We start from the raw sequence: 23,285 nt of genomic DNA on the forward strand, positions 1-23,285 counted from the left end.
AGACAATATCTGATTTTTTAGATAAGGGAAGTGCAGTACATCTAATATACTTGGACTTTCAGTAAAGCTTTTGTCAAAGTACCACATGGGAAATTATTAGTTAAATTAGGGAAGATAGGGATTGGTACAAGCATTGTAAGGCGGGTGAAGAACTGGATAAAGGGAAGAAGGCAACAAGTTGTGCCAAAAGGTGAACTATCAGGCTGTGGGAGGTTACTGGTGGTGTTCCTCAAGAATCGGTCTTGGTATTCAATATTCTTATTAATGACTTGGCACAAAAAGTGGGAGTGCGCTAATGAAATTTACTGATGGCACAAATTTGGGAGATGTGATCAGTACAGAGGAGGATCGGAGTATTCTACGGAAAGATTTGTGTGACCTTGAAGACAGGAATAACAGAAATGGGATGAAAGTCAATAGTGCAAAGTGCAACGTCATCCACTTAGCATCTAATAATAGGAATTTCTACTACAAACTGGGGCCTCATCAATTGGAAGCAGTGGAGGAAGAGAAAGACCTGGGAGTGCTACTCGATCATGGGATGACTCTGAGCTATGACTGTGATGAGTCTGCAAAAAAGACAAATGCAATCCTAGAGTGTATCAGGTGAGGCATTTCCGGTAAAGAGAGAAAAGTATTAATGCGATTGTATGAGGCATTTGTAAGGCCTCATCTGGAATACGGAATGTGATTCTGGTCACCCATGTTCATGGAAATTCATTCAAACTGGAACAGGTGCAGACAAAAACTAGTAGGATGATCAGGGTTTGGAAGGGCAATCATATGAAAAGACACTGGAAGACACTGGTAAGAAATGGTGTCCCTAGCCTCTGTTTGTCAAAGGTGGAGGTGGATGGCAGGAGAAAGATCACTTGATCATTACCTGTTAAGTTCACTCCCTCTGAAGCACCTGGCATTGGCTAATGTCAGTAGACAGGATACTGAGTTGGATGGACCTTTGGTCTGACCCAGTACGGCCATTCTTATGTTCTTAAGTTCTAGTGAGCTTGGCCTTTTCGCAAAAAAAAGGCTGAGCGGGGATCTGATTGATCTCTGTAAAAACACTGCAGGGTAAATACCAGGGAGGATGAAGAACTATTGAAGATAAAGGACAATGTTGGTATAAGAGCAGATGGATATAAATTGGCCATGAATAAATTCAGGCTGGAAATTAGAAGATGGTTTTTAACCATCAGAGGGGACAGGTTCTGGAACAGCTTCGCAATAGGAGTTGTGGGGACCAAAAACTTAGTTATTGTTTTAAGAGTGAGCTGGGCTAATTTTTTAGTAGGACTGTATGACAGGATTGATTGTGGTGGTGAGGAGCAGAGCTTGGCAACTCTGGGGGCCAATTCTGTTGCAATGTTCCTAAAATCTCCAGTTTCAGAGCTTCAGCTGGTCAGTAAGGGAATTGTTTCCCCAATGTAGTTTTGGTTGGTTGGGTGGTTTGTTTGGGTGTATTTTGGAGGTGGTGGGGTTGTGGGGTTTTTTGGTCTCCTTCCTCTGAAGCATCAGGACTGGGCATGGCTGGAGATGGGACACAGGACAGGGTGGGCCAGGGTTCTGAGGTGGCACCAAGATTCTCTCTCACAGTGCTTGTCTGGCTGGTTCTCGCTCACATGCTCAGGGTCTAACTGATCACCACATGTGAGGTCAGGAAAGAATTTTCCCCAGGTCAGACTGGTAGTGACCTTATGGAGGGGGTCACCTTCCTTGGCAGTGTGGGTTGTGGGTAATATGCCGGGATCATCTGGGTATATCTCATTTAATCAACTCCCTGCCATGGCAGGGGCCTCGAGCCTTGGTGCACCTCAGTCCCTCCTAGTCTCTGTCTGTGGCACACAATAGTCTAGTCTCCTGAGGGCCGTGATACAATTTCCATTGTAGGGTTTAGTGTGCAGGTGACGGGTGGTGCTCATGGCCTGTGAGACACAGGAAGTCAGATTATCTGGTGGCCCCTTCTGGCCTTAAACCCTATGACTCTGGGCTGTGTTCAAGTCTCTGCTCTGGCACAGATTTCCTGTGCGACCTTGGGCAAGCCACTTAGTCACTCTGGATCTCCGTTACCCATCCACCCCACGGGGTTAAGAGCCCTGCCCAGCCTCACTGGGGTGTGAATTCAAACAGGCCCAGGTGCAGAGAAAGGCTGCTAGGATGGCCAGGAGAATGGAGAGCTGGTCTGACTAGAGGAGACTGGAGATCTTGGCTTGTTTAGCCTAGCAAAAGCAGGCTGACAGGGGATCTGATGGTTCTCTGCACATACCTCAGGGGTCAGGGGACAGAAGAGCTACTGAAGCTAACGGATAATGCTGACATCAGAACAAATGGGGATAAACTGGCCGGGAATAAATTGAGGCTGGAAATTAGAAGATGGGTCCTAACCAACAGAGGAAGGAGGTTCTGGAGCAGACCCCCAGTAGGAGGAGTGGGAACAAACACCCAAACTAGTTTGAAGATGGAGCTTGACGTGTTTACGAATGGGATGATATGATGGGGGATGCCTGCAATAGCAGGGGATTTAACTGGATGACCTAGGAGCTCCCTTACAGTTCTGACCTGGGTTCCCACTGTGTTTTAGCATCAGTCAGTTCCTGAGGCATAAATCGGAACTGGGCTAATTAAAGTGTTGTTTGCAAATGGAGTGAAAACCATGCCAATTGGAGCCTCTACACTTATCTTGATTCTGCTTCATCCCTATTCTGACAGCGGGAAGCTAACCCCAGAATGGCCAAATCCAAAATAACAGGATTTTGCACAGTTTAACTAAATTCAGTCAAACTGGTGCAACCCACATGTAGCAAAAGCCACACCCCCACTTGCCCATCAAGGACGGCATTATGGGTAGGGCTTCTGCCACTTACCTATGCCCTTCGAAAGGAAGCTATGTTCTCAAGAAGGAAATCTTCATATTTCATGTGCAGCCCTTGGAGTAAATAGTCTGGGCTGCAGGAATTTGTTACTTTTATATAGTTAGGGTTTTCTGCTATTGAAACTCACATCCTAAGCCCTGGCTCAGAGGCAAAGGTCTAGTTGCCTCCAGGCTCCCAGGAGACAGGGAACAGCTGCTGTAAAGAGATATAGGCATGGAGGATGCTAGGAAGGACATTCCTGGCTCAGACCTAATCTTTCCCTCTCTGAGTCTTTATTCCCACATTGCACTTGCAGGTTTGAGCATTTCAGAGCATGCTCAGCTCTGGCTGGTGAATGGCTGGAGTCATTGTTCTGGGAGAGTCGAGGTGCTTCATAATGTCAGGGACTCTAACCCCGACGGCAAAGTTCGTTGTCTGACCGCAAGAGAGACAGGCAGCACCAGCAAGGTCCGATCAAACGCTCTTTATTGACAAGTGCACGCATCAATAGAGAGCAGCTCGTCTCCAGAGAGAACCAGCCCCCTCTTTACATCTTAGTATAAGCCTATATAGACAGTTCCGTCGCGTCATAAATTATTCACTTGAGCAACCCACCCCTTCTTCTAACAACTAGAAACTAGACACCTTTAGTATACATGTATGCCTAAAGTTAGAAATGTAGGGGAGTTAAAAACAAACAACGAACAAAACCAGGGAGTGAAAACAAGGAGGCTGGGAAACTAGGGCTCTTATCAGTTCTTCGAAGGAGCTGCCCTAACACAGCACATCTGGTACTATGCCAGGAATGCAGCTTCTCGCTTATCTCACTTTTTCCCAGCGCTTGTGAGACATGCTGCTGCTTCTCAGTGTTTTCCACTCAGGAATTACCCACAAACCTCTGTTAGCCTGACTTTGGTCAGGTTGGCATACCTGGTTTTGTCTGCTATATCTTTATTCAGGCCTAACAATAACCAGAAGTGGGGAACCGTGTGTGATGAGGGCTGGGACTTACAGGATACTGTAGTCGTGTGCAGGCACTTGGGCTGTGGGACGGCGTTATCAGCCCCAGGGCTGGCTGAGTTTGGAGAATGGTCTGACCCCATCTGGCTGGCTGAGATTAACTGCACAGGGACAGAAGTTGCCCTCTCTGAATGCAGAGCTAGTCCTTGGGGAGAAAGAACTGTACCCACAGCAGAGATGCCGGTGTTGACTGTTCAGGTAATATTAACCCCTGTCTTATTGTGCAGGAGGTGGAGGCGTTCTCCTCCCCATAGTCAGTTCTCATCCCAGGGCTCCAGAGCAGTGTTGGGAGTGTTGTGCTGCTGGGAGTGGGGTGAGTGACTGTAACATGTCCAACAAAGCTGCCACACTGAGATGTCCTATGGGGCCTCAGCTTCTCTTCTGGGTGTGACCTGCGGATACTCATAAATCTCCCAACTGCTGTTTCAAATGAAGTCTCCCCTTCCAGGCTTCCCACATCCTCTCTGGTCCCTTTTCTCACCATCACAGTCCCCTCTGGGACTCTTCTCTCAGGCTAGACAGCCCCACCCCAGCCCTGCTCCCTATGCAGAGCTCCCACATGGTCACATGGTCACATGGTCCTTCCCAGCCATGTGCTGACCTGGGACATCCCCCACACCCTCCAGGGAAACCATGTTCAGGCCCCTCAAGGGGCACTCCCAATGCCCCCCAACCCCACTCTGAGGTGTCTCAACTTTGGTCCAGCGGGCCCTGTGTTCTCTGTACTCAGTGCCTCCACCTATAGGCCAGGTGCATGAAGGGCCAGACAGCCCCTATGATCTTTAGGGCATTGTACAGAGCCAAGGGCCAGCCCGTGAGAAGGGGAAACCATGATTCATCCCCGGTTAGGGTTGGAGCAGGGGAGTTGACAGGGAGGTTGGATAACAGAGTCACCCCACCATGCCACAGCAATAACCACTGCCTGTCCACAACCACGCAGGCACAACACATGCTCCCCCACAGCCCTCCATCCACCTGGGGGACAATGGCAGGAGAGGGCCCTTTGGTTGGAGGTTGACAGCTCACCCCACTGGATGCAGTGGGTCCCTGCCTGCTCCTAGCTCCTGTTGCAGAGGGGCTGTCTCATGCAGGCAAGTCTTCCCTCCATGGCAGTAGGGATGCTCCCAGCATGAGTGGGCTCTCTGGGCCCTGCAGCTGGTGATGTGGCTTGTTCGTTGGGCTCCTGGTCCCATACCCATGAGCACAGGCATCTCAAGCACAGCCAAGCTAGGCAGCCTCAGTTCTGCCCTGTGCTGCTGACTTTTGGGGGGCTGAGAGAGGCTTTTCACAAACCCTCAATCTGTCTCCATAGAATTCCCAGAATTCCTAGCTCTGTAATATGCCCACTGGGCCACACATGCATCTGAGAGACCAGCATTGTCCAAACCCCCCAGTCACTGCAGGGCAGAGATAAGGTTGATTGGTGCTTAGCTGGGACCTCCCAGATCGTAACATGCTGAGGGTTCTTTGCAGTTTCACCTTAACACTGAATTTCCTGGGTTTAGTGCACTTGGTTGGGGGAATAATTACAGCACCCCCTGGGGTGGATTTTACTGTTTAGTCTTTTTTTCTCCTGGGGCATTTGTAGGTTTGACCATTTTGGAACACACTCAGCTCCGCCTGGTGAACGGCCCAAGTCACTGTGCTGGCCGAGTCGAGGTGCTTCATGACCAGAAATGGGGAGCCATATATGATCACAGCTGGGATATTAATGATGCCAAAGTCGTGTGCAGGCAGCTGGCATGTGGGGCAGTGTTATCAGTCCCAGACAAAGCTTGGTTTGGAGAAGGGTCTCACCCCTTCTGGCTGAATGAGATTAACTGCACAGAAACAGAAGCTTCCCTCACCGAGTGCAGGACTAGACTTGGGGAGACCATAACTGTACTCATGAAGAAAATGCCGGTGTTGTGTGCTCAGGTAACCCTCACATATGTAATTTCCTGCATGGCGATAGGGGACCTGTACAGGAGTGATGGTGGTTCAGCAGGGGGCACCCTCCTCTCATAGTCAGTGCTGGTCTCAGTGACCTAGCCTGGCATTAGTGGGCCTGGTTCACAGTCAGTGCTGGACCTAGCGGGTGCTGTGCTGCAGGGAGCAGGGCTGCAGCTCAAAGTCTTTCATTACAACTTTGACATAAAATAAAAGATAATATTCTTAATCAATACTAAGTAGCAGCTGCCCCTAATGATTTTAAAAATAAAACATAGACCAGCAATAGAACATATAGTAATATAACAATAACAGAATATTATTATGTCAGATCATTACCTGTGAGTGGTGGTAGTGCATATTAGTCACTTGTACTACTGACAAGTCAAAAAAATAACATACAAATAATATGCGCATTAATATAACCTCATCAAACAGAATTTGAAATAAAAGTTTGAAATTCCAAAACAAAATAAGAAAATGAGAATGTTCTGAAACTGAATTTTTTTCAGAATTTCCAATTCATGAGAAATTCCAAAATGATTTGGTTTGGTCCTGTGAACTGAAATTTTCAAGTTTCAGCCACCTGTAGTTCTTATCCTGTCCTCATCACTAACGTGGCGGAACACCTTGCGCTAGCCAAATGGCCACACTATCCTGCGTTTGTGTTGGAGAAGGCAGGTCTGAGGTGTGCTGCTGGCACTGAGAGTGGAAGGCATTAAAGGTCTGCAATGGTTCTTAGTTCCTGAGGCAGTTTACTCTACAGCCCCTGAGCAAGTTCTGTATCCAGCTTTACCCCTATGGGAGAGAGCTCCATGTTGCAAGGGAAGCTGATCCACATTCTAGAGCAGGCCTGCACAACATACAGCCCGCGGAGCCTCACTGTGCACCCGCGGGGGGATTCTAAATCCCCCCCACATGGCACTCTGCAGGCAGCCCAGAGCCCTTTAAATCTCAGCCGCTGCCAGGAGTCAAAGGCTCTGGGCTGCCCGCAGCCCCGGGGAGCCCTGAGCCCTTTAAATCTCAGCCCCAGCCCTGAAAAGCTCTGGGTTCTCCCAGACACCAGAGCCCCGGGCCTTTAATTTGCCCCTGAGGGCTCCCAGCCACCTCTTCAGCTGGGAGCCCCTGGATGATTTAAAATCAAATATCACCTCCCCACCCCCAACCTTCTTTTTTGGCCCAAAGCTGTTTTGGTGGGGCGGCGCTGGGGAAAGAGGGTTTGTTTCTGCAGGGCTGGGCGGTGCTGGAGCGGTGTGTTTTCGTGGGGCCGGGAGGTGCTTGGGGGGAGGGGTGTTTCCACAGGGCTGGGGGCTTTAGGCCTTCCTCTGTTTTCTTTGGAGTAATGGGGCCCTTGCCGCTTTAGGAGTTGTGCATGCCTGTTTTAGAACATTAGTTTAGATTAGACCTGCTGGGCCCAGGACAAAGAGCAGGACCAAGACCCTCAACCAAGCACTATGAGGAACTGGCATAGAGAGCCGGCTATGGGTGTGATGTGCCCCTAGAGGAACTTTTAGGCTAAGAACGCTCATGTCGGAAATATGTCAGTTTCATGTTATCATCTTTATCAAGAATCATTTTAAAATATTTTTTCTAAATTAATAAAGAGACATACCGACATCCAATTGCTGTTGTCCTCATTAGCATATGTAAGAACATAAGAACTGCCATACTGGGTCAGACCAAAGGTCTATTTAACCCAGTATCCTGTCTTTCGACAGTGGCCAATGCCCACTGCTTTAGAGGGAATGAACAGACCAGGTAATCACCAAGTGATCCATGCCCTGTTGCCCATTCCCAGCTTCCGGCAAACAGAGGCTAGGGACACCATGCCTGCCCATCTTGGCTAATGTGCAGCAGTGTGGGAAGCAATTCAGAATCCAAAAGTTTTGCAAACAGGTGCCAACAAAGGCTAAAAATGGGAAACACGCCATTAACAATAATGAAAAGTGGCAATTTTTGAAGAACTGCTCTGCTATGGGTCTGACCCCGAGCTGCTGCAAACCTGCATTGACATTTCAACTACCCAGCACATTATCATTTCTAAGTTTCATTCATTGTCACTTTTTCATCCTTCCTTTAAAAAAATCATCTTCCAACACTCCCGTAAAGGTAGCAGCCACCTGTTCCTTTTAGCTCTGGCCTCGGTACAGCTCCATGGTAATGCCTGTGGTGCATTGGTGGGTTTGACTGTTTCAGAGCAGTCCCAGCTCCGGCTGTGAACAGCCAGAGTCGCTGCACAGGAAGAGTCGAAGTGCTTCATAACCAGCAATGGGGAACCGTGTGTGATCACAGCTGGGACCTACAAGATACTGGAGTCGTGTGCAGGCAGCTGGGCTGCGGGACGGCATTATCAGCCCCAGGAAGAGCGCGGTTTGGACAAGGCTCTGACCCCATCTGGCTGAATGATGTCCACTGCACAGGGACAGAGGCGGCTATCACCGAATGCAGGGCCAAGCCCTGGGGAGTCCATAACTGCACCTATGGAGAAATTGCTGGGGTTGTGTGCTCAGGTAATATTAGCCTGGGTCATCCCAAGGGGGCACTGTGCTGCAGGAATTAGTGCCAATAGCTCACCAAAGATCATTCTCCTCTTTGAGCCCACCCGAACCCTAATGCTCTGCTGTTGCAGACGGAGTTACTGTGATGATGGAGATACCGCTTGGGCTTCATTGGTGAGCAGACCCAGCCTGCGCTCATGGGAGCTTGCCATCCTCTGTCACTTTTAGTGGACTCTGGGTGCTAACCTCATTTCTTTAGCTTATTGGCAAGTTGAGAAATTAATAGGTTTTAAAGTCTAAAGGACCATTACAGCCATCCCATAGAATCCTTCCCAGTCTCTGCTACAGGGAGCCCACACCTTCTGGATGAGCTATAGCTTATGTTTCAGAATGACACCCAGGCTCAATGGAAAGTCTCCTAGTGATGGAGAATCCCCACCAATTTTTTCAAGGGTTAATTCTGCTTACTGGTAAAAATGCCCAGCTTATTCCTGCCATTCAACTCCCAACCCTTGGATCTCTTTCTGCCTTCCTATGCCAGATTTAACAGCCTTCTGCTCTCAGAAATCTCTACCCCTGGTGGTACTCAGAGACTGTGATCAAGTCACCCTTTAACCTTCTCTTGAGCAAACTAAACAGACTGAGCATCATAAGTTTTCTCACTAGAAGGCAGGTTTTCCGCACCTCGATTCATCCTCAGAGCTCTTTTCTGAGCCCTTTCATCTTATCTTTGGAAGTGTGGACATGAGAACTGGACACAGTATGTAGTTCCAGTCTCACTAACACCATGTAGAGAGCAAATACCACTTCCCTCCTCCTGTATGATATTCCTCTTACACATCCCAGGATGGCATTTGTCCTCTTAGCTGCAACATCACACTGGGACCTCATGCTCAGCTGTTCCCACCCTAGATCTTTTGCAGAGTCACTACGTTCCAGCCAACAGCCCTCCGTCCTGCAAGTGTGCCCTGCATTCTTTGTTCCTAGATCTAGCTGGCTGCGTTAACATACAAGTTGTTCAAATGATCCTCTCCATACCAAGCAATCCAGATCCGTCTGTATAACTGACCTGTTCCCATCATTATCTACCAATCCACCAATTGCTGTGTCCTCTGCAATCTTCACCAGCAGTCATTTTACATTCCCTCCAGATCAGATTATTGATGAAAAAATATTGAATATCATTGGGCCCAGAACAGGTCCCTGCAGGATCCCACTTCAGTCACCCCATTGGATGATGATTCCCTGCTACAATTATTTTTTGAAATCTCTCAGTTAGACCAGTTTTAATTTAATACGAAATGCATTGATTTAGTAGAGTGCTAGTGTTCTAAGCTAGAATGTCTTGTGGAACTAAGTCAAACCCCAAACACATTTCTACATTCCAGTTCCCAGTTCCTCCCCACCATTCCAGTGCCTTTATGCTGGGTAAAAGGGCTGGAGCAACATAAAGGGGCCTAAACCTCCAAGTGCTGGCCCAGCACAGGCATAAAGAAGACAGCCATATGGCTTTCCTCCAAGGACTCCCTCACAAGGCCTGGGGTAGGAGCATACTGGGGCTGTCAAAGGTGGGACTGCTGCTACACACAGTGCTACTGACATTCTGTCAATGCTGCAGCCCACAGGGCAGCCCCTTGGAGGCTGACATGACCCACATAAGGCCCACAACTATCCAAGTTATGCCAGGGGTCTCTTCAACCCCCAAAGTAGCCCAGAATGGGGCAGGCAGAAAGGTGATTTAAAGCCACCATAACCCCCACCCTGAGCTGTGCGTTCTATGCTGTGCTTTTCAAAGACACAGCTCAGAATGTGGCGCTGAGTATAGAATGTCAACACATCTACCCTTATCCAACAGAGTTGTGATCGCATCAGAAAACAATGGCAACCCGTCAAGATCTATTTTCCATAAAGCCTTACTGATAGCCTCCTTTACATTATTTTGCCTAGGATTGATGTCAGGATATTCCACTTATAATTTCCCAGGACATCCCTTTCATTTCATTTTTTAAAAATATTGGCACATTAATCTTTTCCAAGTTCTCTGGGACTTGCCCAGTGTTCCAGAATTTGTTAAATGTCAAAATCAATGGCTCAAAGAGTACCTCAGTCAATTATTTTAATACTCTTAGGTGTAAGTTATCTGGTTCTCCAGATCTGAAAGCATTGAACTTCAATAGTTGCTGATTAACGTATTGCCTGGTCATTGAATAGAAAGTATTTCATTATTACTCTACATCATCCTTCCAAATATAGAACATTCTAACTTTTCTGTATTATGACTGACTATTTGACCATCACTATTAAGGAATGGGCCAATATATTTGCTAGGATTTCATTTTTTCACAATATATTTAAAGATTTTTTTAATTGTTCTTAACCCTAATAGCTGTAGAGTTTTCATTAATACCTTTAGCTTCCCTTATCAATTATCTTTGTTTCATAATTGCTGATTTCTAGTCTTTACTTCCTCCTTTTTCCTTTTGTTGTGTAGGTGTGGATGTAAAATGTATTTCTTACTGCTGCCTTCACTTCCCTGCTTAACCAGGATGGATCAAAGAACCCAATCTTTGTGACTGCAGAATTGTGTTTACGTTTTAATTACCTCCTGCCTCTCTAAAACACCCCTGCAATTTTGATCAGACTTAGGATTCTCTTTACTTGTATTGAATGTCTGTGCCATGTTTCCCTGCCCTCGTAATGAGCTCCAGGGGTGGCTGCTTCTCAGTGGAGGGCGACATGGCCCTACAGATGCAGTAGCAGCAGCTATATACTGAGCCCTTTGGGACTTTGCAGAGAGGCACTGTCATCACTCAGTCATTTATAGTAAAATGAATTGAAGAGAGTCTCTATTCACATGCTGTGTTTGTAGGTTTATCTATTTCAGAGCCTGCTCAGCTCCAGCTGGTGAATAGCCCACTTCGCTGTGCAGGGAGAGTCGAGGTGTTCCTGAGCCAGCAGTGGGGAACTGTGTGTGATGATGACTGGGACTTTCTTGATGCCAGAGTTGTGTGCAAGCAGCTGGGCTGTGGGATGGCATCATTAGCACCACATGACGCTCACTTTGGACGAGGATCTCACCTTATCTGGCTGGATCGTGTTAACTGCACACGGACAGAAGCTGCCCTCTCCGAATGCAGGGCTAGGCCTTGGGGAGTGCATGACTGTTACCATGCAGAAGATACCAGTGTTGTGTGCTCAGGTAACCCTCACCCATGACACATATGGCACTGGGTGGCAGGTACTGTACTGCAGGGAGTAGAGCAGCATGTGTTACTCAACAGGGGTCATTCTCCCCTCTGAATCAGCCCTGATCCTGATGTCCCAGACTGGCCTGAGCTAGGTCTTTGATGCTGAGAACTAAAACTGAGGCCCTGTCCATTGTCTCTCTCCGCACTTTCTCAGCAGTCCGGGAGTTAATGCTGGGCTTGAATTCCAAGTGGGGTCAATCCATTTGCCTTCATTCAGCCTGAAATCCTGGCATGTGCTTTCAGCTGGACACAGGATTCTCTTCACTTCCTGGCCCAAAGTTCTTTTTTTGCTTCCGTCCCCAATGTCTAAGGGAATACTAACGCTGAGCGTCGCTGGGCAGGTCCCACACGGTGTTGAGATGTCAGTGGGATGGGAGGGCTCCCAGTGTTTCTCAGGGGTTGCTCAACAACCTTCAGGGCCCAAATGCAGCCAAATTGTACATGCTCTCAACACTGGTTTCCCTATCAATCTGTGTCACTGAACAGCATATTCCCACCCGCCCAGCCCCCCAGCTGCCTGTTCAAACTGAAATTAGTTCAGGGGAATCCTGTGGCCAGTTTTAGGTAAGAAGTCAGACAAGATGATCACAATGATCCCTTCTGGAGTTATAACTAAGCCTACGATTTAGTCACGGAGGTCACAGAAGTCACTGCTGGTTACTCCCGCAGCTCCCATATGAGGTGGGTGGTGGGGTACCCTGCAGCTCCGAGCTGCCGAGGGTGGCATGGGAACCCCGTAGGACTCGGCTACCAGGGGGATGGGGGAACCCCCAAGCTCATGGGCGGCGGAGGTGGGGGATCACCCGAGCTCCAGGCCGCCAGGGGCCCTGAGCTGCAGGTGGCAGGGGTACCCCACAGCCCGACAGCTGCTGCAGGCATCTCCTAATCCCCGCACAGTTGCCCTGCTTCAAGAAGTCTGGGGACCCGAAGATCCCCATTATGTCACAATATTTTTATTAAAAGTCACAGACAGGTCACAGTTCTGTGAATTTTTCTTTTTTCCCCTGTCCTGCCCGTGAATTTTACTAAAAATATTTGTGACAAAATCTTAGCCTTAGGTATAACCTATGGCACAGCCCTACCTCTGCCTTTCCTCCCATGCCCCAGGGCCTGCAATGTCCTTGGCGTCTGGCTTCTCTGCTCTGCCTTGGTTCTGCTCCTGCTGGGATCTGCCCCGATCATCACCTGCATCCTGGAGAAAGGAGCCCCCAACCTCCCTGAGCCCCTGAGAACTGGCAATGGCAGCCAGTGGCAGGCGGGAGAGGACCCAGCGATGGGAGACGAGTCGGTTATATATGCCAGTGAGTAACTGTCATTTATGGGTAGTTCTGCTTAGACATTCAGCTGGGTAATTCAGGCAGCAATGTCTCTGGTCAGCTCCATGGTAATGCCTGTGTTGTCAGACTCAAGGACACAAACAAACCTTGGACACCTTTCATTATTTGTATGCACTTCCTTGAAACTGGGGGGGAGGGGGAATCCCATCTCTTACTGATAATTGGCCTCTAAATGATGTAATCCCAGAATCATGTGGCGCTGCAAGGGTGGCCAAAATCATCCTCAGAGTAGGATACTCTTTGTCACCTAAATTATAGGTAGCCTTGTCTATCTGTGAGCAAGAGGAGATTTGTCATGATCTGTCACTCAAAGGCAGCTTGGGCCATTCTCTTCAGACTTTGCAAACTACAATCCTTCCTTTCCATTTGAGGTGAATCTGCCCATTGGCTGTACTCACTGATTTTCCCAGGCAAAGCAATGGGATGGAGGCATGAGATGTATGATTACATGGAAGCGGGAATCTCTGTATTGCAGCATGGTTTAGCTGTGAGGAGCGGGGTTGGAATCTAAAACCAAAGCTCAAATCTCCTCTGGCCCAGAGCAGAGACCAAACAGTGTAAAATCTGGCCTGTTTGAATCTGGGTCTACTTTTGTGGCTTTGGCCTGTCACTCTCTGAGAGCCACTGTCAAACTGTTCCGCCACTGGGAATCAGAAATGATGCTTCTGAAGGCCCTTCTGTTGCTGTAGGATTTGTCCAGTATTTTCAGAGCTGAGATTCCTTTGCCACCCAGATGCCTTCCTGTGCTCCTCAGCTGCTGAAATGTCAGGGGGAATTATCAGAGGAAGCGGTTAGAGTGTGAGCAGGATTCCTGGCCTTTGCAGGGAGTGTAGGAGGGACATGAGCGGGGGGATTGCCAGGAGGATTATAGCTGAAATGATTTAGCTCATTTTGCTTCTGTCTCTATCCTCACTCCCCTTCACATTGTTTCATTCACAGATGTCCCAAGTCTTTTGGCACCCAGAGACCTCAACGAGAGATGTACTGACTAGGAGGACACTAGCAACACAGGGCTGCGGGGAAGCCTGGCTTGGAACGGGGAGATGGCATCTTCAACTCCTAGTGTCCAAACATTCCACCCTCCATGTCTCTTGCACTAGTGCATGCAAGGGGCACGTCCCACATTGCTGCTTCTACCTCCAGCAAGGAGAGGGCCATGCTTGCAGCATATGTCCTGAGCGGCCTTTAATGGTAGGGCAAGTTCTGAACAGGACAATGAGCTCATTGTTAATAAATGCAGGAAACACCTGGAATAACGTCTTTTATGAGCTGTGTCACCACCTTGCAGTATAGTTGTGAGCTGGCCTGTATGCAGCATGGGGAGAGACTCAGGGCATCTCAGATGTGGGCCTTAAACCCAACCCTGGGAGTGCTTCTTCCTTTAGCTTAGGGAGTGGGGCTGTGATCCTAGGCCAGGCTGCTCTGACTTCTAGTCGCCCTGGCTTCATGAAGGCAGAGCAGTGCTGGGGTCCCATCGGAGGTGCCTGTTGACATACTTCTTAGCTCTCACATGAGTTTGAGCAATCAGACTGTGGCAAGGGATGGGAGCACGCCGTGGGCATCTGGAGCTGTGCGAGAACTGAAGGGTTACCTGGAACGGTTTTTAACCATAACCACCATTAAATGCTGTTGGCTCCCCATGGAGCCCACTAGATATATAAAATGATGTGGTCTAAATTAGCTCTTACCACTCAGGAAAGAGATCTTGGAGTCATTGTGGATAGTTCCCTGAAAATATCCACTCAATATGCAGTGGCAGTCAAAAAAGCGAACAGAATTTTGGGGCTCATTAAGAAAGGGATAGATAATAAGACAGAAAATATCACATTGCCTCTATATACATCCCTGGTATGCCCACATCTTAAATGCTGTATGCAAATGTGGCTGCCCCATCTCAAAAAAGATATATTGGAATTGGAAAAGGTTCTGAAAAGAACAACAAAAATGATTGGGGGTATGGAACAGCTTCCATGTGATGATAGATTAATGAGACGGGGACTTTTCAGCTTGGAAAAGAGACAACTAAGGGGGGATATGACTGAGGTCTATAAAATCATGACTTGTGTGGAGAAAGTAAATAAGGAATTTATATTTACTCCTTCTCTTAACACATAAACTAGGGGTCACCAAATGAAATTACTAGGCAGCAGGTTAAAAACAAACAAAAGGAAGTATTTCTTCACACAACACACAGTCAGTCTGAGGAACAATTTTCCAGAGGATGTTGTGAAGGCCAAAGACTGTAACAGTGTTCAAAAAGGAACTAGATAAATTCATGGAGGACAGGTCCATCAATGGCTGTTAGCCAGGATGGGCGGGGATGGTGTCCCTAGCCTCTGTTTGCCAGAAGCTGGGAATGGGTGACAGGGGATGGATCATTTGATGATTACCTGTTCTGTTCATTCCCTCTGGGGCATCTGGCATTGGCCACTGTGGGATACTGTGCTAGATGGGCCTTTGCTGTGACCCAGTATGGCTGTTCTTGTGTTCTTAGATTGAGCACCCGATTGCCACCCTTACTTCTGTGCTGTTGCTGTCAGTGGCGCTGCCTTCAGAGCTAGGCAACCAGAAAGCGGCGGTTACTGGCCAGGCACCCAGTTTTGAAGGCAGCGCCACTGCCTGCAACAGCGCAGAACTGCAGAAGTAAGGATGGCAATGCTATACCATGCTCCCTGCACATCTGCATAATGTTTGACCTTTGCCCTAGGAGGGGTGGCTATGGGGGAGGGCTAAGACAAATTTTGGGGTGGCGATAGCTCCTACCAGTGCTGCCCCACCTGTGAGTCTGACTGTTAAATTATAAATTGCTTTTGCAGGGGGTCAATCTCAATGTTCTGATTTGTCTGCAATTTAATGCAGTCTTCAGATGCTGAGTGGTCGAGCCCTCTAATGTTGTCTCAGTCCCACCTTTTCAATCTCAAAACAACAAACCTGCATGCACAATACTACAATCCCCAATTTCCTTACAGTGGTGATAATACAAATATATGTTTCATTTAGGAACAAGGATCACTGCATAATACATCTACAATACGTTTTGAGGTGAATACACTGCCTCGCGACAGAAAGGTGTGTGTAATTGTTCTAAAATGCTAGATTTAAATTATATATTTTAAAGCAGTTGCTCTCTGTTTCACCCACGTAATAACCTCACGACCCCTTCAGGAGTTGCGACGCAATTTGAGAACTGCTGGCAGAGGCACCACTAGGGGATCAGCAGACAAACCTGCTCTGCCAAAGGGATCAATTTTGGCTGGTTTGGGGGCTACAATTCACTTTTCTATTGAATGTTGAAATGTTCTTTCCTTATTCCATGAGTAAGGGGCAGTAAAGGAACTTAGTCTGCCCTGGTTAAGGGGGATCTGCTTGCACTGAACCTCACTTGCTAACCATGAGGTAGGGATGCCAAATCCCTGTAAAATGGAGGTGTCGGGGAAAAACAGAGTTTTAACTCTTTTGTTGGGTGCAGCAAAGTCAGATACTTTATTATTTGTAGCAATTGCATGGAGGGAGAGAGCTAAACAGGTCTCTCTCCGACAAACAATTCCAGCAAGCATTTATACCTTTTGTTTCAAACAATAATGTGCAACAGCTGCATTTTGTTTATACACAGGTCATTTTGATATATATATATTTTTACCAATTTAAACTATAGTCTAAATCTTATACTTCTTTAACTTCTTACACAGTTTTTTTTTACCTGCCTTACACAATTCTTGCTTTTACAAATCTTGCATTATTAGGGTTACAGCTTAGCCTGACAATTGCTCACCAAGGGGACTCTTTGCATTGAAATCCCCTTCAAATCCCTGTCAGTTCTTTCTTTACTTCTACAGAGGGGAGGGGTTGCTTTGTGTTGTCTGCAACGGAGCTGATTGGGTTCAGTGGCAAGTTCTTGTTTCTGGTTGCTAGAGCAGGAGTCACTGGTGAGTAGGTCGAGGGGTGAGGCCTGAGACCCGGTGTGGGGACAGTGCCGCAGTGAAAGACAATGAAGAGGCTCTTAGTGAAATCATTGAGAGCAGGCCTACGTGGGGGGCCCTTGGACCAAGGCCTGCAGAAGGGGTAGTAAGCAGCAGCAGTAATAGCAGCAGCAGAGCTGAGCAGTGACAGAGACAACAGCGACTGTAGCAGAGCACAGTGGCAGAGTTAGCAGCGTCCGGGAGCCAGCTGCTGACCTGCATGGCTGCAGCATGATGCTCAACGCCCCCCTTCCACACTTTCAGGGGTGGGAGGTGAACCCACGTGAACACACCTCTGAACTCTGGTCCTCCCTGACCAAGGACAGCCAACTGTGAGTGGGGTGCAGCAGAGGGCAAGGGCATGGGCATGTTAAAGGGACATTTGCTCCTCAGACACTGCAAGATGGGAAACTGAGGCAAAGCACACTGCCCAATGTACTGTTACCCGCACACTCTAGGGCACCCACCATTACCCAGTTTTCAGGGCTCGAGGCATACTCTTTTTAAAAAAACCAAGAAGTCCAGTGGCACCTTAAAGACTAACAGATTTAGTTGGACATAAGCTTTCGTGGATAAAAAACCCACTTCTTCAGATGCATGGAGTGAAAACTACAGATGCAGGCATTATATACTGATACATGAAGAGAAGGGAGTTACCTCACAAGTGGAGACATACCTGCATGTCTACTAATGTTATATATGCCATCATGTGCCAGCAATGCCCCTCTGCCATGTACATTGGCCAAACACAGTCCCTATGTAAAAGAATAAATAGACACAAATCGGACATCAGGAATGGTAACATACAAAAGCCAGTAAGTGAACACTTCAATTTCCCTGATCATTCTATAACAGATTTGAAAATAACTATTCTTGAACAAAAAAAACTTCAGAAACAAACTTCAAAGAGAAACAGCAGAACTAAAATTCATTTGCAAATTTCACACCATTAATTTGGGCTTGAACAGGGCCTGGGAGTGGCTGGCTCAATACGGAAGCAGCTTTGCCTCTCCTGGAATTGACACTTCCTCATCTATTACTGGGAGTGGACTACATCCACCCTGATTGAATTGGCCCTGTTAACACTGGTTCTCCACTTGTGAGGTAACTCCCTTCTCTCTGCGTCATTATATAATGCCTGCATCTGTAACTTTCACTCCACTCATCTGAAGAAGTGAGGTTTTTTACCCACAAAAGCTTATGCCCAAATAAATCTGTTAGTCTTTAAGGTGCCACTGAACTCCTTGTTGTTTTTGTGGATACAGACTAACATGGCTCCCCCCGATACTCTTTTACAAGACCTTTTATCAGTGAAAGAGCCTTACACAATAATATCCTTAACCTCTATTTATTAACAAGCACCAAGCAAAATACACACGCTAAGCATACAAGGCTGTCACACAGGCAGACTTTCCCTGTTGGCCATCTAGGTTCTGGTTGTTAGATACCAGGGTTGTGAGTTCTTCTTCTTCCAAGTTTTTCCTTCTTCTTCTTTGTCTTTCCCTTTCTTTTCCCCAGCTGGTCTCCTTCTTGGACCTCAGCTTTTATAGTGAAACTTTAAGTCCCGCTTAACAATTTAACTAAAATATTACAAAATAATTTTTTGGCCAATCCTGACATATTGTGAAACAATTCTTTAACCAATCATACGCCACCATCTTAGTTGATTTAAAACTTGCAAAATTAAGTATACAATAGACAGAAACAAAGAACCAGACAGAAGCCACACAGCTAAACAAGAGAGAAGTGGGGCCCACAAAGACAAAACAACAAAGTAGAGATTTCGCACCCAGAACCATTGAGACGTGTTTCCTTGTCAGGCAGATGCTGTCAAACAACGTTTTCTTTAAGCATTTTAAGATCTGTTTCATTCTCTGGTGAGGGTGGCACTATTAGGATAGGATCTCCTTTTTAAGAGCCCAATATTACATTGTTTTAATGTAATTGAGATGGAATGTGAGGATGTGACTTTCTGCTGCTTGGTTCATGGCTGCTGCTCTCCTAATATGGCTGAAGGAAAAGGCCTCAGACCTCACTGTACTGTGGGGTGGGCAGGTGTTTGTGTAACCCACAGACCTCCCGGGTGTGGTGTTCTGTCCCATTCAGTGACACTGAGACCACACAGAGAGAGAAAGAGATTTGCTTATGGCTGCATTCTTTCAAATCAGGGTTGTGTTGTTTCCCCAAATTAATGCTGGGTTCCCTTTCCCTTTTAATAAAAGTTTTCTTTTTGTTTTACACAGATTCCGTGCTTGTGAGTGGGAAACTATTGTCTCTTAGAGGCACCCGGGGCAGTAGTGAGTTTACAATGGCACCAGCAGCCAAACCGTGACCCCTCTCCCCAGCTCTACCCACACTCAACCTCTTCCCCCAGGCGCTGCCCATTGTTTACTCCTCTGCCCCCTCCTCCCCCATGTGAGCGGTGGGCAGGGCCTCAGGGCAGAAGAGGCTGAGCAGGGATGAGGCCTCAGTGCCAAACGCAGGTGGGGCTTCAGGGGGAAGAGGCTGAGTGGGCTAGAGCATGGGCGGGTGGAGAGACCACAGTCCAGGTGCCGGGACCCACAGAAGATTAATCCAGCCCTGCCCAGGAGTGGTGGTTAGTTCTCCAGGATTTCTGAGTGGGGGCTAGAGCCAGTTCAGTGCTGTGTGGTTATGAGGATTCCCTAGACACTGAACCCAGCCTTGTTATCGCTGACTCCACCTGGCAGAAAGGCTGCACAGAGTTTAACTCCAGACAGGACCATTAGATCATCTAGTCCTAGTCCTGTGTAGCAGAGGCCCTGAAATGTCACCCAGTTATCCCTGTCACAAACAGGCTATTGCGGAGTGGGAGAGGGGTCAGAAAAGAGGGAAGAGAAGGATCGAGGGACTGGAAAAACTCTTTTGTGATGAGAGATTGAACCAGATGTGGAGAAATTGGAGAGGGTCCAGAGAAGAGCAACAAGAATGATTAAAGGTTTTGAGAACATGACCTATGAAGGAAGGCTGAAGGAATTGGGTTTGTTTAGTTTGGAAAAGAGAAGACTGAGAGGGGACATGATAGCAGTTTTCAGGTATCTAAAAGGGTGTCATCAGGAGGAAGGAGAAAACTTGTTCACCTTAGCCTCCAATGATAGAACAAGAAGCAATGGGCTTAAACTGCAGCAAGGGAGATTTAGGTTGGACATTAGGAAAAAGTTCCTAACTGTCAGGGTAGTTAAACACTGGAATAAATTGCCTAGGGAAGTTGTGGAATCTCCATCTCTGGAGATATTTAAGAGTAGGTTAGATAAATGTCTATCAGGGATGGTCTAGACAGTATTTGGTCCTGCCATGAGGGCAGGGGACTGGACTCGATGACCTCTCGAGGTCCCTTCCAGTCCTAGAGTCTATGAGTCAAGGAGTCAGTCAGGAGTCTTTGCAGAGGAAACAGATGAGATGGGTCCTCATCAAAGTCTATAAACTACTGAGCTGAAAAAGGCTCTCTGGAAAAAGGCTCCTGACACTCGATGATGGGTTTGTCAGGGACCTGCTGAGGGTTAAGTGGTGGGCTCTGAAGGCTGAGCCCAGGGGTTAGGCAGGGGTATAACCTCAGAAGGGCTGAGCCCTGTTTGTTTTGAGACTGTGACTTTGGACACTGCCAGGAAAGGCTGAACTTTCCTAGCGACTTGGCTGGGGGCTGAGCTGGGAGCCACCAGGGCAGGCTGGAGACCCTGTCAGGGAAACTGAAGCAGTGATTTTATATCGTGATGCCAACTTTTCCAATCTAGTGCTAAAAATTTCCCAAATCTGGTGAAAAATTCCCAGATAAAGTTTTTTATTTCAAAATCTCAAAGGAACCTAATATGTGTGTTTTTAATAACTATATAATATATATTATATCCAAATTATTCTTATTCGTTCAAGATATTCCATATTTATTATAATTTTTATACATAGAGACATGTTTTTCAATTTTATACTTATGTTACTTATACTGTACATAAAATATTTAACACATGAGGAGTAGAATTGAAATGATAGAAAACAATGTATTTTACACAAATTTCACTCTTTTAAAAACAAATGTATTAATAACTACAACATGTGCCCTGCAGTGTACTGTACATCAAAGTTACTTCGAACAAATAAAAAGTAAACATATGTTTATAAAACAAGATAAAAAAGCAAACGGAACAAATAACACTCTTTTATATAATTTTCCTTATTATTATAATCTCTGAGTTTTATCCATTTTCTGACTCATGGTCCGAATCATCACTAGGAACATCATTACCATCATTAATATTTTTACTAGTTTTATCACTGTCATTTTTACTGAACATATTTTTACAATGCAAATACAAGTGCTTAATAGTCATTACAAAATTAGAACATTTCTCTTGCTTTGCTTTCAAAGCTGACCTTATAACTACACTAGAATTGAGTGTTTTGATTGTCATACAGTTTCTTTTTATGATTTTTATGTCAGTTACCATGGAAAAAATTCGTTCACATGCTGTATTTGAATGCGGTAATGTGAAAAACTTTGTAGCCAGTTCAGATATATTTGCAAACATGAATTGACCTGAATAATCTAAATTCATTAACTTTCAATTTTTCTACAAGTTCCTCAGTCTCAGTTTGTGCCAAAACATTGCTAATTATAGCAGTACATTTATCTTTCTTTAATGTTACAGGCTCAGCAATTTTGGAATCGAGGAAACATTTTTAAACTACTTCAGTCAAGCGTTCTACAAATTGAATACTGACGTGTTCAGCAAAGTAACAGGCCATTCTTAACTCTGCATTTTTAACTTGCTCTTCAAATGTTTTTGCTTTTTTAATTTCACAATCTTGTTTATTAAACATATCATCAATTTCCTGTGTATTAGATACTGTTTATGTTTTTTACCATTAGCCTGCTTATCTAACTCACTAGTGCCTGCCTGGATTTTTACATCAGAACATTTGCAGTAAGATAAAAAACTATTGTTTTCTACTTTCTGCAGCCAGTCTTTGTATTTACCTTCTTGAAGCCATGAGTCTTGAAAGGCTTTTTTGAAAGTAGATGGCTTCTCTTTTGGTGGAAGTTCACCCCGAGTCTTCAATACTCTGTTGGGGGTGCTATCCCATTGTTTTTATTCTGGTGTGGATGGATCTTTGTCTACTTCTGCAGTCCTCTTCCTACCAGCCTTACCAGTCTCTTTATTCATTTTTTACATTAGATAAAAAATGGAAAGAGATCTCTGAAATAATGGAATGCGATAATTAGTATAATGTATATTTCAATTTATATTTAAAGCAAAGAAGGGAACATATTATATATTATTACCTAACACAGTAGGCGAAGATATTTAATATTTGCCTGGAGGAAGGTGCTGTTACAAGTTTATGAACAGCCGAACATTCTTTGTGCAACCACAAGCACGAAATACAAAATTTTAGAGATTTAATGACAGATCAAGAAACTAATCATAATCAGTAAGTATTGCAGTATATTTAATTATTGGAAGAAACCTTATCTAGAAGATATATTTGATAACCATCTCATTACCCGCCAGCTAGCTGTTGCTGAGGTTGGTTTGTTGTGAGTGCATGTGTGCACTTGTCATTTCACTTGTGCCATCATGATATAGTACGTTGAAACACCACCAACAGGAGAGCAGCACAGCCCGATTATGAAAATCACGTGACAAATATTCACCAATCGAAGAACGCATTTTGAGGGAAATTTAAAAGAAGCGCACATATTTTACTTTTTATGAAACCTTCCCAGGATTTTTGAGATTTGGAAAGCCTTTTACTTTTTATGAAATTTCCCCAGGATTATTTAGGTTTTGAATGAAAATTCTCAGTTTCCCAAGTTGAAACATTTTACTCAAAAATTCCCAGATTTTGGGAAATTTCCCAGGATATAGAAGCACTGAACTGAAGCACAGCTGCTGCAGCACTGGGACAGCACAGCCCAATGAACACCCTTTCCTCAGCAGTCATTGGAACTACCACATACATGAAAATTAACAATGAAGAACACAGTGAGTGCTCAGAGGGGGCCGGCTGGCTTCATTTTTTACACTAATTCTCACTTAATTTTAGCTCCCTAGCTCATCCAGAACATGCTACAGTAGCCGCTCCCCACAAACAAGCCACCTTAGCGCACTTTGTATTTCTGTGGGGTAAAAGCTCATTGGTTTCCAGCCTGTGGCTGCTCTTTGTTCTCTCCAAATGTCATGCCACTGCTCCACACATTGCCCTTGGCGGTCTCTAGCCAACTCTCTGTCCTTGGGTTGGAGTGGCACTATCCCCAGCCAACCTGGCTTGGCTGCCCTGTGGCCCTATGGATTGCAGAGTGGCAGGAAAGGGAGAGAAGGGAAGGGGAGGGGTTCAACCCAGTCCCACCCCTACCAGTTAAACACACCTGTCTCCTGGTAGCAGGCACTCCCTGTCACTGGAGCCCCCTCTGCACTGCTGTATCAGTTATGTA

The 23,285-nt window shown here is 46.2% G+C and overlaps 1 protein-coding gene across 1 annotated transcript; it reads left to right on the top strand.

The window, feature by feature from the left end:
- The first annotated feature begins 295 nt into the window (after positions 1-295).
- Positions 296-21,687, top strand: LOC115641512 (soluble scavenger receptor cysteine-rich domain-containing protein SSC5D-like). Its single transcript, XM_030544716.1, is given in 11 exon segments — positions 296-606; positions 3,797-4,026; positions 4,029-4,067; positions 5,458-5,730; positions 5,733-5,786; positions 7,997-8,308; positions 11,166-11,495; positions 12,652-12,845; positions 13,821-14,072; positions 15,882-15,950; positions 21,499-21,687. Coding segments are annotated over 8 exon segments (1,671 nt in total). The 3' UTR covers positions 12,774-12,845; positions 13,821-14,072; positions 15,882-15,950; positions 21,499-21,687.
- The last annotated feature ends 1,598 nt before the right edge of the window (positions 21,688-23,285 follow it).

Source organism: Gopherus evgoodei, unplaced genomic scaffold (genome assembly GCF_007399415.2).
Source record: "Gopherus evgoodei ecotype Sinaloan lineage unplaced genomic scaffold, rGopEvg1_v1.p scaffold_35_arrow_ctg1, whole genome shotgun sequence".
NCBI classification, from domain to species: domain Eukaryota; kingdom Metazoa; phylum Chordata; order Testudines; family Testudinidae; genus Gopherus; species Gopherus evgoodei.